We start from the raw sequence: 15,848 nt of genomic DNA on the forward strand, positions 1-15,848 counted from the left end.
TTACTTTTCCCTACAACCAATCTGGGATGCTTGGGCCGCTGTGATTTATTTGTGCTTTGGATTTAGAACTAAACCTGCTGATTCAGTTTAGAAATAATTGTTGGTGATACTATGCTTGGAACTGGTATTTCTATCCAAGTGGGGGAGGGGTTTTCTGTATAATTTATTTTGAAGGATTTACAACTTCATGCTAATAGAAGTACAAATTAGGGAAAGAATACATGGCGTTCAGCCGTAGTATTAGCATTAGCAATAACTATTTTTAAAATTCTTAAATCATTATGTGCAAAGCTTCATACTGAGATTAAACAAATATCAGAGTTTAAGTTTCTCTTTGCTCAATGCTAGTATTTCTTTTATCTTGTATTCACACTTAATATTTAGTTACCAAAGTTTGTACATACAAAATATCTTGAAGGACTGATTGAAGTAATTGATCAAAATGGGTTAATGCCAAATCTGTGTGACTGCAAGAATGCTGTGGGATTTTCTTCGATGTTTTAGGCATTTTAAAAGAGTGCTATCACCGATCTGTTTTGCTTTAGTTCAAGAAGGAACAATGCACCACTACATCCATCTAAGCACACCCAACTGTTATTAAAAACATCTGAAAGGCTGCCACAAATCCTCTCAATTCACATAAAGCACTCATTTGGCATAACAGTCAAATTATAGCTAGGCGTAAATGATATTCTGCAAAAGGTACACACACACACACCACACACACACACACACCACACACACACACACACACACACCACACACACACACACACACACACACACACACACACACACACACACACACACACACACACACGGCTGCTTTCAGTTTACGCAAATACTAATTATTATTTAAACTACTGAAAAATAGTTGAGATAATCCACATAAAGTGGAACAACAACAGCTAAAACAGAAATAAAATATTCATTAGTGCCAGATATCAACATTGATCAGAATGGTGGAAAATCAACTGAATATTGTAATTACTATATACTACAAAATTCAATTGTTTAAAAGCCTTTGTATTACCTTCTTTACAAGCTTTTAATTAGAAAAATAGAAACATCCTTTCCAGGAAACAGCCAAGCTGGATAACTTAGCAGCTGCTTTAGTTTGATGTTCTACATGCTGACCTTTTGCACAGATGCCAGATGAACAAGTTGTGTGAGTGACCACTCTTTAAAGGGCTTCTCATGGGTAAATTATAATGAGGTAATTCTGCCAACATTAAAAAAAAATTTAAGACAACTTTCATTTAATGATCGTTCTCAAAAAAGTGCAGTGAGGCACCACACTTTGATGTAATCACAAGAAATAGAGAACGGAACAAATAAAAGCACTGGACTCGTCAGAAATTATTTTTTTGAGAAGCTAATCATTTGGCTACCTGGATGTCAATACTTCATTAACTCATTGATGTGTACCAAAATCACAATTATTTGCAGTCGTTTGTCACATTCAAACTTTCAAATTAAACCAAATATCAGCTGAAATAGCTTTGTGTGCCCGTGCAGCCACATTAACAATCCTCTGCTTGAAATGTACTTCCACTAACTGGTTTGAAATTATTCATCTCTATGAATAAACTTATAGCTGCAGGGGCAAAGTATAATCTTGCTTTGACATTGTGCAGCATGGAGGGTAGGAAAACAAGAAATTCTCATGTGGTCAGTCCCAAATCTAAGCTGCATGGCCAACAGGGCTACTTGCTTGGCATTGGGAACAATCACTTCCCCCAAAGAGGAAGGAGAGAGTTGAGAGTGAGTCCTCTCCAGGTTGCATCTTGTTGAGCTCCAGTAACATAACACCTTTGACTGAGGACTTGTCTGCAAGTCCACTGAACGTGGGTGGGATGCATTGTCCCATAGAAAAGACGACTTTCTGAAGAAAGCTTCCAGTATCTCATTAAGGGTGTCCATCCTTCATGTTCTGAGCCTGAATGAACAAAATACCTCAACAAAAGCATGAACAAATTTAGCTGTAAAGCACAGTACCAATCCATTAAACATGTAGGTATTTTTTCTGAAAACCTTAAATTGGGCCAATTATATTCTGCATCATTAAGATTGACATTCATTCCTTCTGAGCCAACAAAGATATCCTTTCTTGATGAGAATTACTAAAAGTCCAGAGTACTGTCAATGTGATGCAATCCATGCAATAAATCACTAGAGGTTTTGACTGGATAAATGTTCATTAAAAGACTAAAATTACAGGTGTGGCCAGTAATAATGTCTTTAAAGATAAAGCTGCAGACCAGAATGAAGGGATAATAAAATATTGTCACTGAATTAAAAGTACAGCCTCAAGACTTCATTCTCAAAACAGAACCATTCATTTCCTGTTCCAATATTGTTCACAAAACTAATCAGCTGCAAAATGTTTTAAGCAAATTTGTACTGCTTGTAAAATTCTAGTGTACTGTGACCCATTTCAAACCCTGGGATTTTAACAGATACCTTGAGTGACATTACTGTGTGCATTAATACTGATGATCAAGGCAACTGGTTTATAGTTTCACTAAAAAATGGATGGAGCCATGGAATATGATCCCAAAACTTGTTCAACTGCAATAAGTCCGTTGGTTTTCAGGTGAACGTAGTCATTGGCTGACTAAAGTGGCTTTTAGTTCAGACAACTTTGACTGGTAATAAAAGAGAGATGACTTTATTAATCTTTTTTTGTGACACAGGATGGACTTGAGACAGTTGGTCCCATCTCTAGAGAGAAACCTACTGTGGTCCCATGGCTTTATAATATGTGCAACTAGTAATTTGGGGAAAAAAACCCCAATATTTAACAAGAAAAATTATGTAAAATAAAGAGTAAATTTGTTATGATAACATTTTTATTCCTAGTTTCTCACACTTTGCTCCATAATTAGTTTTAAGTGAGGGATAATTGATTTGTGGCAAGGTGGTAAAGTGGTCACTTGAAAAGCAAAACCACAGCTCAATCTATTCTTGTATTAAGTGCAACGTGAAAGTGTGCAGAAACTGTGGCTTAAGTAAAAACACAATGCTGGAGAAAGTCAGCTGGTCAGTGTACTTTACCTTTGCTACATAAAGTGCACTATTTGACCAGCTGACTTTCTCCAGCATTGTGTTTTTATTTTATGAAGTGTTAAATTCAAGTTACATACATGTTATAATCCATTATTAACATTAGAATGTATTCTGCCCATTTCTAAGATTGAGCCAATACTAATTACTAATTAATCCAATACAGCAAGTCAGATCTGTTTGTCGAGATAAACTGGCTCACAATAAATTCAGACTGCTGCCAAATGCAAACCTTTGCCTTTCCATGATTATTAAAACTTTGGGCAAACTAAATATAGAAATTAATCCCTTATTGCACTTAATTCCATTAATCTGACAACATGAATTGTTGTTGTAATCACAACTTGTGGCTCACAAGAACAACTTTTTTGCTTCAATAGATACTTATTTAGTTCTATCATAATTTATTGATTCTAAATACAGCATCTGCAATGTATGTTTCAGCCAAGAGCTCCATTGGAGTTGTTTATTTGTAAAAAAAAAGCCTAATGTCACATGATGCAACTTGATCTTGGAACATGCCTTTCTTCTCATAGAGGGTCTGATACAAGATTCTGAATTGGCATTTGATGATTTGGACCATATTTGCAAGAATGCACAATGTTAAAGTGACTCCAAAAGCTGGCAATAGTAATGAGCTGTTGATTACTGCAGCAATACCCTGTCTGTTTAGTCTACTTAAACAATATTTAAATAAACAATTGGTGTCTTCCTGCTTCGGTTGATTTACATGTACCATCAAATTATACTGTCTTTTACTGCTTTATTGTTGCCACTGCACTGAAAGCAAGAAAAACCAACCAAACAACAGAAATAACTATACTGACATTCTAAAACAAAACTAAAATAAATGACCCTGAATAGTTTTAATAACATCAGTCAACTTCTAAGTTGAACAAAAAAAAAATCTGTCTCATTTATAGATCAAGTACATCTTTGTGAAGGTGCTAGTTTCAAAAGTACCACTTATTTCTGTAAACGTGGCAAATTGAGATAATAGTTACAGCCTTTCCCCCTCACCATATGCAAACAAGCAATTCCTGGTAATAAACAATACACAGTAGATTTTGAGATTGGTGACATATTTATATTACATACAGGACAAATGCCTTAACCATGCACAGCATTACAGTATCACATTTAACATTATTGTACAAAAATAGCAATGACACGGTGTATGGGTAAATGTCTAGCAGTTACACATATTCTGTGCATTTTGACTAAGGAACCCAAATTAAATTAAATCAAAAACTCCAAACGTTGACAACACTGGATTGTCAGCACTCACTATGTTAAATGAAGTGTAGGGCACACAGATCCAAAACAAAACTAGTTAATGGCTTGAGTCATTTTTCTGTGTTAAGCAACTTGATCTCAAGCAGTCACATTAGGTACAGAGGCATCATTCTATGAATGGAAGAGGGCATGCTACTGAGGGTACGTGCCATAAAGTATTATTTTAGGCTCTTTTTTCTCAATAAAAAATATTTTACCATTTGGTATAACCGATCTGCACAGCACCAGACCAAGCCCTACATTCATATCCTGGATTGTTATGATGCCCCTGCAGATGGGACACTGAGATCCACTTCTACCTAGTAAAAAGAATGCTTGCAGAAGTTAGCATTCCATCATCAGGTGAGTGAAATACTAAATGTCCATTTTGTTCATGTTCTGTTGATTTATTCTTTAGAAGCCCTTTATGTAGCAATAGGCCTCCAGAGATGAGCAAAAGATGTATAATAACCAGAGCAGAGTGAACACTGCTGTGGTTATAATCTTGGCAGTCCGTGGTCCACCCAATTCGCCACCTATTTCTGGTTTCCTTCGGTACAGTAACACGCCAAAGTTTATAAAAGCAAATATGGTATAGAGAGTGACCGAAAAGGCCAGGTTTCCAGGATGCACCACAAAATTCTTTCCCTGAGCATTCCAATAAATTGCTGCAACTGTCCATGCCACACCTATTCCTAAGAAAATATTCACAGCATTGCTCCCGGTCACATTACCAATCGAAGCATCAGCATACTGGTCTTGAATTGCAGCAACTTTGCTGGCAAAGGTATCTGTAAGAAAGAAAACAAAATGCCCTCTTTAGTCACAGCTGAAATAATATTACACCGAAAGATCACCAGGTTATACAATGGTATTATTATTAATTTCAGGGTCTTTATTTTGTTGACAATCACAGTAAGGAACAACTACATTCAAGAGGCAGATCAGCGTTCATGACATTAGGTCTATGAACACTATCTTGTGCTACTGTTTCGAACAATTCCAGGAAACAGCATTGGAATTTAGATGTACAAACCAAATTCATGACTCATTACAAAGTTTCTGGACAGATCTGTTTTTTTTTTGGCCAATGACAAACATTGGAGGCACTGTGGAGAGCAAGAAAGGCTATCAAAGCTTGCAGCTGGAAAAATGGGATGGAAAATGGCAAATGGAATTTAATGCAGACTAGTGTGAGGTGTGGCATTTTGGAAAGACAAAGCAAGAAAGGTAAATGGTAAGGCACTGAGAAGTGAGGTAGAACAGAGGGATCTGAAATACAGATACATAATTCCCTGAAAGTGGCGTCTCAGGTGGATAGGGTTGTAAAGAGAGCTTTTGGCATATTGGCCTTCAGAAATCAAAGTATTGAGTATAGGAGTTCGGACATGATGGTAAAGTTGTATAAGACACTGGTGCGGCCAAATTTGGAGTACTGGGTGCAGTTTTGGTCACCCAACTACAGAAAAGATATCAATAAAATTGAAAGACTGCAGACATTTGCTAGGTTGTTGCTCAGACTTCAGGTTCTGAGTTACTGGGAACGGTTAAACATGTTAGGACTTTATTTCCTGAAGTATAGAAGAATGAAGGGAGATTTGGTAGAGGCATTTAAAATTATGAAGGGGACTGACAGAGTTCATGTAGATAGGGTTTTTTCATTGAGGATAGGTAAGATACAAACCAGAGGACATGGATTAAGGGTGAATAAAGAAAAGTTCAGGGGAAACATTAGCTCACACACAAAGTGGTGGGAGGGTGAAATGAAAAATGCGAGATCAATTTTAACAGTTAAGAAGAAAATGGACAAGATGGGAGGGGTTACAGATGGCTATGGACTGGGTGCAGGTCAGTGAGACTAGGCAGAATAATAGTTCAGTACAGATGAAAGGGGCCGAAGGGCCTGTTTCAGTGCTGTAATATTCATTAGTTCTATGGTTCTATCAGAGAATTGAGGGCTGTGGAAACTGTCACAGGAGAGACTAGGCCTGAGCAGATCAGCCATGATCGTAATGGATGGTATGCTAGGATTGAAAGGCCGAATTGCCTACTCCTCCAATTTTCTTACATTCTCCTGTTCATGACTTCGTTTGAGTCTGTTTTTTTTTTAAAAAGAACACAATGCCTTGCTATTTAGAACAGTAGAGACTGCACAAATTATACACCCACAAAATACACAACTGCTACCTCAATCCTTGCAAACCAAATAGAAAAAGGGAGGAAAAAAAAGGACTTGGTGAGAAGGAGAGAGAGAAAGAGAGATTGAGAAGGTCAAGAAATATTTACTAAGAAAAATTGAAATCTGAAAAGGTAAACCAAAACACAAGAATTACACTCAAGGTCCATGCTTTTGCAATATAGGAACTTCAGTGCAGGACTATCATAAAAGATGTGGAGTTAAACATTCAAGCATTGTTCTTAAAATCTCAATATATTATACATTTTAAACTTTGTTAATTATGTAGTTACGAAGAGTGTTTCAAAGATTCTTGAGCCTCAAAAATAATTTTACATAAGACAATCTGCCCATTCCAGGTATTAGGCCTGTAATCCTAAAGATGCCCCTCTCAAACAGGCAGGTGTGAAGCTTGATGTCATGGTCCACATGGCACCAATGACAGATAGTTAAAGGGATGAGGTCCTGAAGGAATATAGGGAGTTAGCAAGGAAGCTAAAAAACAGGACCTCAATGACGGTAATCTCAGGATTTCTACCAGTGCCACGTGCCAGTGCAGATGAAAGCGTGGCTGAAGGGTTGGTGCAGGGGTTCAGGTTCATGGATCTATGGGATCTCTTCTGGGAAAGGTATGACCTCTACAAAAAGGATGGCTTGCATCTGAACAGGAAGGGGACTAATATCTTGGTGGGCAGTTTTGTGAGAGCTGATGGAGAGGGTTTAAACTAGTTTGACAGAAGGCTGCGAACCAGAATATGAAGGCAGAGAATAGGGATTAAAAAAAACACAAGTAGATACACTGTGTAGTGAGATTGTGAGACAGGAGAGGCAACCAATCGGACAAAAGTGCAAGTGTAAGATTAAGGATTTAACTTGGACTACTGGGGTCTCCCTCTCTTTTCCCTGCCCCCCAATCAATGTGATCTACTGTGATCATTGTCTGAAGGTGTGCAAAATCCTTCCAGACCCCCTACCACCCCACACATAGCATCTTCTAGCTATTCCCGTCGAGAAAGAGGTACAGGAGTATCAGAGCCAGAACCACCAGACTGAGGAACAGCTTCTTTCCACGGGCAGTGAGAAGGCTGAACGACTGATGAACTGCTCATACAAACCCTCTGAGACTCTACTAGTTATTTAATAATATTCCCTCTCAGACCAGAGGGAAGGCACCCTCAGATTCTCAAAGAAGGAGCTGTAGAGATTGTGGAGGAATTGTGGAGAAATATCCAAGAATCAATAGATTCCGGCATGGTTCCAGATGAAAATTGCAAAGGTCACTCTGTTATTTAAAAAGGGAGGGAGGCAGCTGTAAGGAAATTATAGACCTGTTAGCCTAATATCAGTGGTTGGAAAGTTATTGAAGTCAATTGTCAAGGCTGAGATTACAGAGTACCTGGAGGTGCACAGCAAGATAGACAAAAGTCAGTATGGATAAGAGAAAATCCTGCCTGACAAACCTAATGCAATTTTTGGAGGAAACACAACCAAGCTAGACAAACGGCATGCAATGGATGTTGTATATTTAGACTTTCAAAAGGCCTTTGACAAGAGAGCCCATGGAAACAGAGAGTGGGAATAAAGGGATCCTATTCTGGTTGGCCACTGGATCCCAGTAGTCTTCTGCAGGGGTCAGTGTTGGGCCACTTCTATTTATGTTGTAGGTTAATGATTCAGAGAGCAGAATAATTGGTTTTGTGGCTAAGTTTGCAGATGATACAAAGATAGGTGGGATGGGCAGATTGTGAAGAGGAAATGGAGAAACTGCAGAAATACTTAGATTAAGAGAATTGGCAAAAAAAGAGGCAAATTAAGTACAATGTTGGAAAGTGTATGGTTATGTACTTTGGTAGAAGAAATAAAAGGGCATATTATTATTTAGATGGGGAGAAAATTCAAAATTCGGAGGTGTAAAGTGACTTGGGAGTCCTGTGCAGGATACGCTAAACGTTAATCTCCAGGTTGAGTCGGTGGTGAAAAGGCAAATGCAATGGTGGCATTCATATCTAGAAGAATATGATATAAGGGCAGGGATGTGATGCTGAGCCACTGACGAGACTTCACTTGGAGCACAAAGTACCGTTTTGGCCTTTTATTTAAAAAAGGATGTGTTAGTATTGAAGAGGGTTCAGAGAAGATTCACAAGAATGAGGCCTTGAATGAAAGGATTAGCATATGAGGAACGTTTGATAACTTCAGGATTGAAGGGCACTCATTTAAAACAGAGGTGGAAGAATTTTTATAGCTAAAGAGAGGTGAACCTCTGGAATTTGCTACCTCAGGATGCTGTGGAGGCCATGTTGTTGGGTGCATTAAAGGTAGAGATTGATAGGGTTCTGAATAGTCAGGCTATCAAAGCTTATGGAGAAAAGGCAGGGTAGTGAGGCTAGGGTGGGAAAATGGATCATCTCATGATGGAATGGCAGAGCGAACTTGATTGACTGAATGCCCCACATCTGCTCCTTTATTTGAAGTTCAGAAACTAACAATACATTATAAAGCAGATCTGGTCTCCCCAATGCCCTATAAATAGACAACTTCCTTGCTTTTGTACTTAATACTTTAAAAAAAAAGCCATTTCTACTAACTTTCCTCATTACTGTACCTGCCTAGTGCAAAACATGCCACAGGAATGTGGACAGAAAATATGACCCTCTGCATCCAGGAGCTCTAGAATCTTTTAGATCATGTGCCATTTCTTTGTCAAAATGGACAATTTTGTATTTTCTACACATTATATTCTATTTGCCAGATCCTCCCTCACTTATTTAACCCATCAATATTGCCATGTAGCCTATTTATGGCTTCACCACAACTTATTTACAGAGTGCCATCAAATTAGAATATTTATCCAAAATGTTTGGAGCATTTTAATAAAAAAATCACTTATTTAAGTAGCTAAATAAATGTGTCAGTTAGATGCTAATTAATTGCTAACTGTTTTATGTTATTAGTCAAGCCAATTACTAATCAAATTGGCATCTGGAGACCTCCAGCAGTATAATCTTCCTCCATGGTGCAGATCGAACATTTCTTATTCCATTTAGTTGCACACTCCGCACATTTTAATTAATATCTCTTATCTGAAGTGTCTAGAAATTCAGACAAACCTTACAGTTTCTCTCATTTTAATTTATTTCATCCCTTCAGCTCCAGTTCCAGTCAACACTACACTCAATTTATTCCAGAAACGTCTTCTATTCTTCATAGATGAAGAACAGACTCAAATTTCCATACTGGATGCTGAGCACACGTGCAGATCCTGGCACAATATTCAGTGTTGAAAATAAACTATGGAAATAGCTACACCTTTAAAGTCTATGTTTACTGAATGATGATTGAATACTTACTCAAGAGGGAAAACACAATCCCTAGTGATATGAATAAGATATGGATAATTATCAATTGAGCCCTTGTGTTTTGATTCCAGTTGTCTGAATATGTAGGAAAGGATGAAAGTCTAGCTCAGTGAGGGTACTAAAAATAATTAACCTGAACAGTTACACCCTCAAGGATGGTCACAAATTGGTCAGAAATAAGTTTTTGCAAGTGCAGTTGAGCATCTTGAATACAAGTGTTCCTCCTGGAAAACCTCCTGCAATTCTTTTCTCTGTTTTTCTTTGGCTTGGCTTTGCAGACGAAGATTTATGGAGGGGTAAATGTCCACGTCAGCTGCATGCTCGTTTGTGGCTGACAAGTCCGATGCGGGACAGGCAGACACGGTTGCAGCGATTGCAGGGGAAAATTGGTGGGTTGGGGTTGGGTGTTGGGTTTTTCCTCCTTTGTCTTTTGTCAGTGAGGTGGGCTCTGCGGTCTTCTTCAAAGGAGGTTGCTGCCCGCCGAACTGTGAGGCGCCAAGATGCACGGTTGGAGGTGATATCAGCCCACTGGCGGTGGTCAATGTGACAGGCACCAAGAGATTTCTTTAGGCAGTCCTTGTACCTCTTCTTTGGTGCACCTCTGTCACGGTGGCCAGTGGAGAGCTCGCCATATAACACGATCTTGGGAAGGCGATGGTCCTCCATTCTGGAGATGTGACCTACCCAGCGCAGTTGGATCTTCAGCAGCGTGGATTCAATGCTATCGGCCTCTGCCATCTCGAGTATTTCAATGTTAGGGATGAAGTTGCTCCAATGAATGTTGAGGATGGAGCGGAGACAACGCTGGTGGAAGCGTTCTAGGAGCCGTAGCTGATACCGGTAGAGGACCCATGATTCGGAGCTGAACAGGAGTGTGGGTATGACAACGGCTCTGTATACGCTAATCTTTGTGAGGTTTTTCAGTTGGTTGTTTTTCCAGACTCTTTTGTGTAGTCTTCCAAAGGCGCTATTTGCCTTGGCGAGTCTGTTGTCTATCTCGTTGTCGATCCTTGCATCCGATGAAATGGTGCAGCCGAGATAGGTAAACTGGTTGACCGTTTTGAGTTTTGTGTGTCCGATGGGGGGCTGGTAGTCATGGTGGGGAGCTGGCTGATGGAGGACCTCAGTTTTCATCAGGCTGACTTCCAGGCCAAACATTTTGGCAGTTTCCGCAAAACAGGACGTCAAGCGTTGAAGAGCTGGCTCTGAATGGGCAACTAAAGTGGCATCGTCTGCAAAGAGTAGTTCACGGACAAGTTGCTCTTGTGTCTTGGTGTGAGCTTGCAGGCGCCTCAGATTGAAGAGACTGCCATCCGTGCGATACCGGATGTAAACAGCGTCTTCATTGTTGAGGTCTTTCATGGCTTGGTTCAACATCATGCTGAAGAAGATTGAAAAGAGGGTTGGTGCAAGAATGCAGCCTTGCTTCACGCCATTGTTAATGGAGAAGGGTTCATTGCTGTATCTGACCCAACCTTCAAAATATCATGTTAGTAACTTCTCAATACTTTTCTTTTTGATTTCTTCAGGTTAAGAGATCCTGCCCAACAACCTCAACTTCATGTATTAGATGTTGGGAGGACATGTGAATTAGCTTTTGACAGGAGCTGGATGGCTGTTAAAGCTGCAAAGCATACTTACATCCTGACAAAAACTGGGGACTAAAGCAAAGCTGATATATATACATACATACACACACACAGCGATATATATTTGTGTGTTACACTGTATGTGTGTGTGTGTGTGTGTGTGTGTGTGTGTTTGTGTAAAATACATAGTACATTTCAGCGTTCAAGTCGACCCCCAATTTTCAGGCTGTCTGAGCCTCCCAGGAACAATCCAAAAATTTGTAAAATATCCCAATCACAAGTAACAAAGCTGTAAATTAAGTAAGCAAAACAGAACCTCGGTCTCTACCAGGCAGGAATGGTGACAGTGACCTCAGGGTCCCAGGTAGGAATAGTTGTGCCGGCACCCAATGGTGGGCAGATGTCAGGTAGTGGTGGCACCAGCATTGGGGAGGTGCTTCCAGCATCAACTTATATGCTGAATTAATGTCAATTTGTTTTTTTGTGGTGAATTTAAAGACTCAAAAGTATATCCGGCGTTTTAGTCGACCCCCCCCCCCCCCCCAACTTTGAGTTTAAAAAAAAAGTGTTTCACGACTCAACTTATACGCCAAAATATTTGGTATATATCAGTTCAATATAGATTCCAGATCAACTAATCTGTAACATTGCAAAAGTTCAAACCAGAAAACAACAAGAAGCAACTTGCATATACATCACATCTTTAATACGCGCAGTACGGTTAACACAATGCTATTACAACATCAGCGATCTGGGTTCCAATCCAGTGCGGGCGCCATCTCATCAGTCCGATACCGGAAGTGACTCCGACTACGATGGGGTACTGGCTTCCATTAATCCTGTAGTTGCCGAAACGACTTCTAAGGGTCCTTATCGGGGTCACCAATGGGGTCTCCATTTTCCAATGAGAAATGGACCGGATGGTAGGCCAGCACAGGCTTAAGGCCACATTCCAATACTTAGTTAATGTAATGATTTGCAGCCATGACATGTGGGACCATGATACAAACCTGGAGAAATTCCTCCAGACAGCCAAGCCACTCAACTTCACTTATAGGAAAGTAAAGTGTGTGTTTAGCCTATCACACCTGGCCATCCTCAGTTGCGTTGTGGAATACGGTATCGTTGGGTCAGACCCCGGCCATATGCACCTCTTGATGGAACTCCCTCTGCCTCGCAGCCTCAAAGCTTTGAATAGATGCCTTGTGTTTTTCTCTTATTATGTACAGTGGATTCCCAATTACACCAAGGCCCAACCCCTGGTGAAACCCACATCCTTCCCAGTCCTGGTGGAAGCTCAAGAGGTCTTCACCCACATCAAAGGGGACATTGCCAAGGCCATGATGCGTGCCTTGGACAAGTCCACCACTTTCCAGGTGGAGAGCGATGCCTCTGATTTCGCCCTAGTGGCCACTCTCAACCAAGTGGGCAGACCAGTAGCATTCTTCTCCCACACCCTCCATGGTCCTGAGGTCTGACACTCCTCCATTGAGAAAGAGGCCCAGGCAAATGTTGAGGCGGACCTCCACTGGAGGCACTACCTGGCCAGTAAGCGACTTACCCTGCTGAGTGACCAACGTGCAGTTGCATTCATGTTCCACAACAAACAGCGGGGTAAAATCAAAAACAATAAAATCCTGAGGTGGAGGATAGAACTCTCCACCTATAATTATGACATCCTCTACCGGTCTGGAAGCTCAACGAGTCCCCAGATGCCTTGTCTCAGGAGATGTGTGGCAGCTCGCAGTCCAACTGGCTCTAATCTCTCTACTATGACCTCTGCCACCCCAAGGTCACTAGGCTTTTTCATTTTGTCAAGGCCAAAAACCTCCCCTATTCCATAGATGTCATTCAGACCCTGACTAGAAACTGCCAGGTTTGCAATGAATGCAAACCACACTTCTACAGGCCCTACAAGTCACATCTGATAAAGGCTACTCGAGCCTTCAAGTGCCTGAGTGAAATTTCAAGGGGCCCCTGCGCTCATCCAGTCTGAACCTGTACTTCCTCAACATTATTGATGAGTGCTCCCCCGTCCAGATATGACCATGGCCACTGTTAAAAAGGCACTGCACGGCATCTTCACCCTATTTGGGTACCCAAGCTACATCCACAGCGATTGGGGGTCCTCTTTCATGAGCGACGAGCTGCGACAGTACCTTTTGGTGCTGGTCATAGCCACTAGTGGATCCACAAGCTATAAACCCTGGGGGAATGGCCAGGTGGAGCAGGAGAACACTATGGTGTGGAAGGCAGTCCTTCTAGCATTAAAGTCCAGGGATCTCTCTTTCTCCCATTGACAGGAAATCCTCTGCGATGCCCTCCACGCAATCAGATCTGTCCTGTGTATCGTCACCACTGCCATGTCTCCCGAAAGACTGTTTTCCTTCCCCAGGATATCAGCATCAGGGATAATGCTACCATCCTAGCTAACATCCCTGGGCCCAGTCCAGCTCAGGAGGCACATATGGGGCTACAAATCTGGCACACTAATTGAAAAGGTCCACCTCCTCCATGCCAACTCCCAGTACCTATATGGAGTACCTGGATGGACGTGAGGACACAGTTTCTGTCAGGGACCTGACCTGCACAGGAGACTCTGAGACCATCTCTAAACCAGCACCACCTCCCACACTCAGTGACCACCCCCCTTGCACCCGAGCACTCTACCCCACCTCAGACACCAGCTGCGATGACCACCAAGGCTGATCCCCACCACCTCACCCTGACTCCCGCACTGCCCAACCCACCCTCACCCTACTGCCGACATGCTCCCACCCAACCAGGAACCAGCAGCAGCACCAAAGCAGGCACCACGACAGTCCACAAGGAACAGAAGACCACTGGACCAGTTGAACGTGATGGACACTGGACTTTTCTTTTAAAAGAGGGTGTGATTTTGGTGATACACTACTGTATACTATTACTTGGTTACAGGCACTGTATACATGTATGGTTCATATGTATGGCTGGCCCAGATTCCCCTGGGAATCCCCTAATAAGGCAGTAAGCCAAGTTCCTTTCTCAGTACGAGTCCTGGGATGTGGCCAGAACGGGAGCATGGTCCAAGTCTTATGGTATTAAAAGCCTGTCATCTGGCATCTCTAGCATTTTGGTGTTATTGATAGCGTATCATCTGCATTAAATTCCATCTGCCATTTTCTGGCCCATTGTTCTAGTTGCTCCAGATCCTTCTGCAAACTTTAAAAGCCTTCCTTGCTATCCACAATACCTCCAATCTTAATGGGATCAGTAAACATGCTTATTCAATTTATTACATTATCATCCAAATCAATGATATATAGACAAGACAACAATGGTCCCATCACCGATCCCTGAGGCACACTACTAATTACAGGCCTCCAGTCTGAGAAGCAATCATCCACTATCTCTCTGTCTTCTCCCATTCAGCCAAAACCTCTCCATGGATACCTTCTGAACTAACCTCCCTCCTGGGACCTTGACAAGGGCCTTACTAAAGTCCATGTTGACAACATTCACAGCCTTTCCTTCATCTATTTTCTTGGTAACCTCCTCAATAAACTACAAGATTCATTAAACATGACCTACCATGCACAAAGCCATGCTGATTATCCCTAATAAGCCCTTGACTATCTAAATCCTATCTCTCAGAACACTCTCCAATAATTTACCCACTATTGACGTCAGGCTCACCGGCCTGTAATTTCCTGGTTTGCTTTTGGAGCCTTTTTTAAACAACAGAATAATATGACCTACCCTCCAAACCTCCGGCACCACACCCTTGGCTAAGGACATATTAAATATTTTTGACATGGCCCCTGCAATTTCTACACCCTCAAGGTCTGAGGGAATATCATGTCAGACCTGGGGGATTTATCTACCTTTATTTGCTATAATGCCTCCTCCTCCTCCTCTTTAATCTCTCTATGTTCCTTCCACTACTTCCTTCTTTATACACCATGCCAGTTTCCTGAGTGAATACTGATGCAAAAGAACTGTTTGAGATCTCCCCCATCTCGCTAGGCTCCACTCATAGATGACCACTTCTTGGGGACCAATTTTGTTATTGACTATCTTTTTAAAATACTTGTGAAACCCTTGGGTTTTGATGCACCATCAATTACTTGAAAGACTGTTGGTGAGAAACCAATAGCTTTTATTTACTTAAGAACAAAGGCACATCCATATTGTTCAACTGTCCTGCACTGAGGAGGGGGCTGTGGAACAGTCACCTTTATACAGGAGTCTGTGGGGAAGGGCCACAGGTACAATCGGCCAATAGGTGTGCCTGACCAGACAATTATATGCAACAGTGGTTTACCTTCACATTATCTGCGAAAGCCACCTCATATCTTCTTTTTTCCTTCCTGATTTTCTTCTTAAGCATTTTCTTACATTTTCT

The 15,848-nt window shown here is 41.2% G+C and overlaps 1 protein-coding gene across 5 annotated transcripts in view; it reads right to left on the minus strand.

Moving 5' to 3' along the window:
- Nucleotides 1–3,079: 3,079 nt before the first annotated feature.
- Nucleotides 3,080–15,848, minus strand: part of slc8a1b (solute carrier family 8 member 1b) — a 269,087-nt gene continuing 256,318 nt past the window's right edge. For all 5 annotated transcript variants that reach the window (XM_069887653.1, XM_069887649.1, XM_069887648.1 and 2 more), the window contains one exon: nucleotides 3,080–5,131. In XM_069887653.1, the coding sequence (XP_069743754.1) occupies nucleotides 4,755–5,131 (377 nt within the window). In that variant the 3' untranslated portion in view covers nucleotides 3,080–4,754. The remainder of the gene's footprint in view (nucleotides 5,132–15,848) is intronic.

The sequence above is a fragment of the Narcine bancroftii genome, chromosome 6 (assembly GCF_036971445.1).
Source record: "Narcine bancroftii isolate sNarBan1 chromosome 6, sNarBan1.hap1, whole genome shotgun sequence".
Classification (NCBI taxonomy): domain Eukaryota; kingdom Metazoa; phylum Chordata; class Chondrichthyes; order Torpediniformes; family Narcinidae; genus Narcine; species Narcine bancroftii.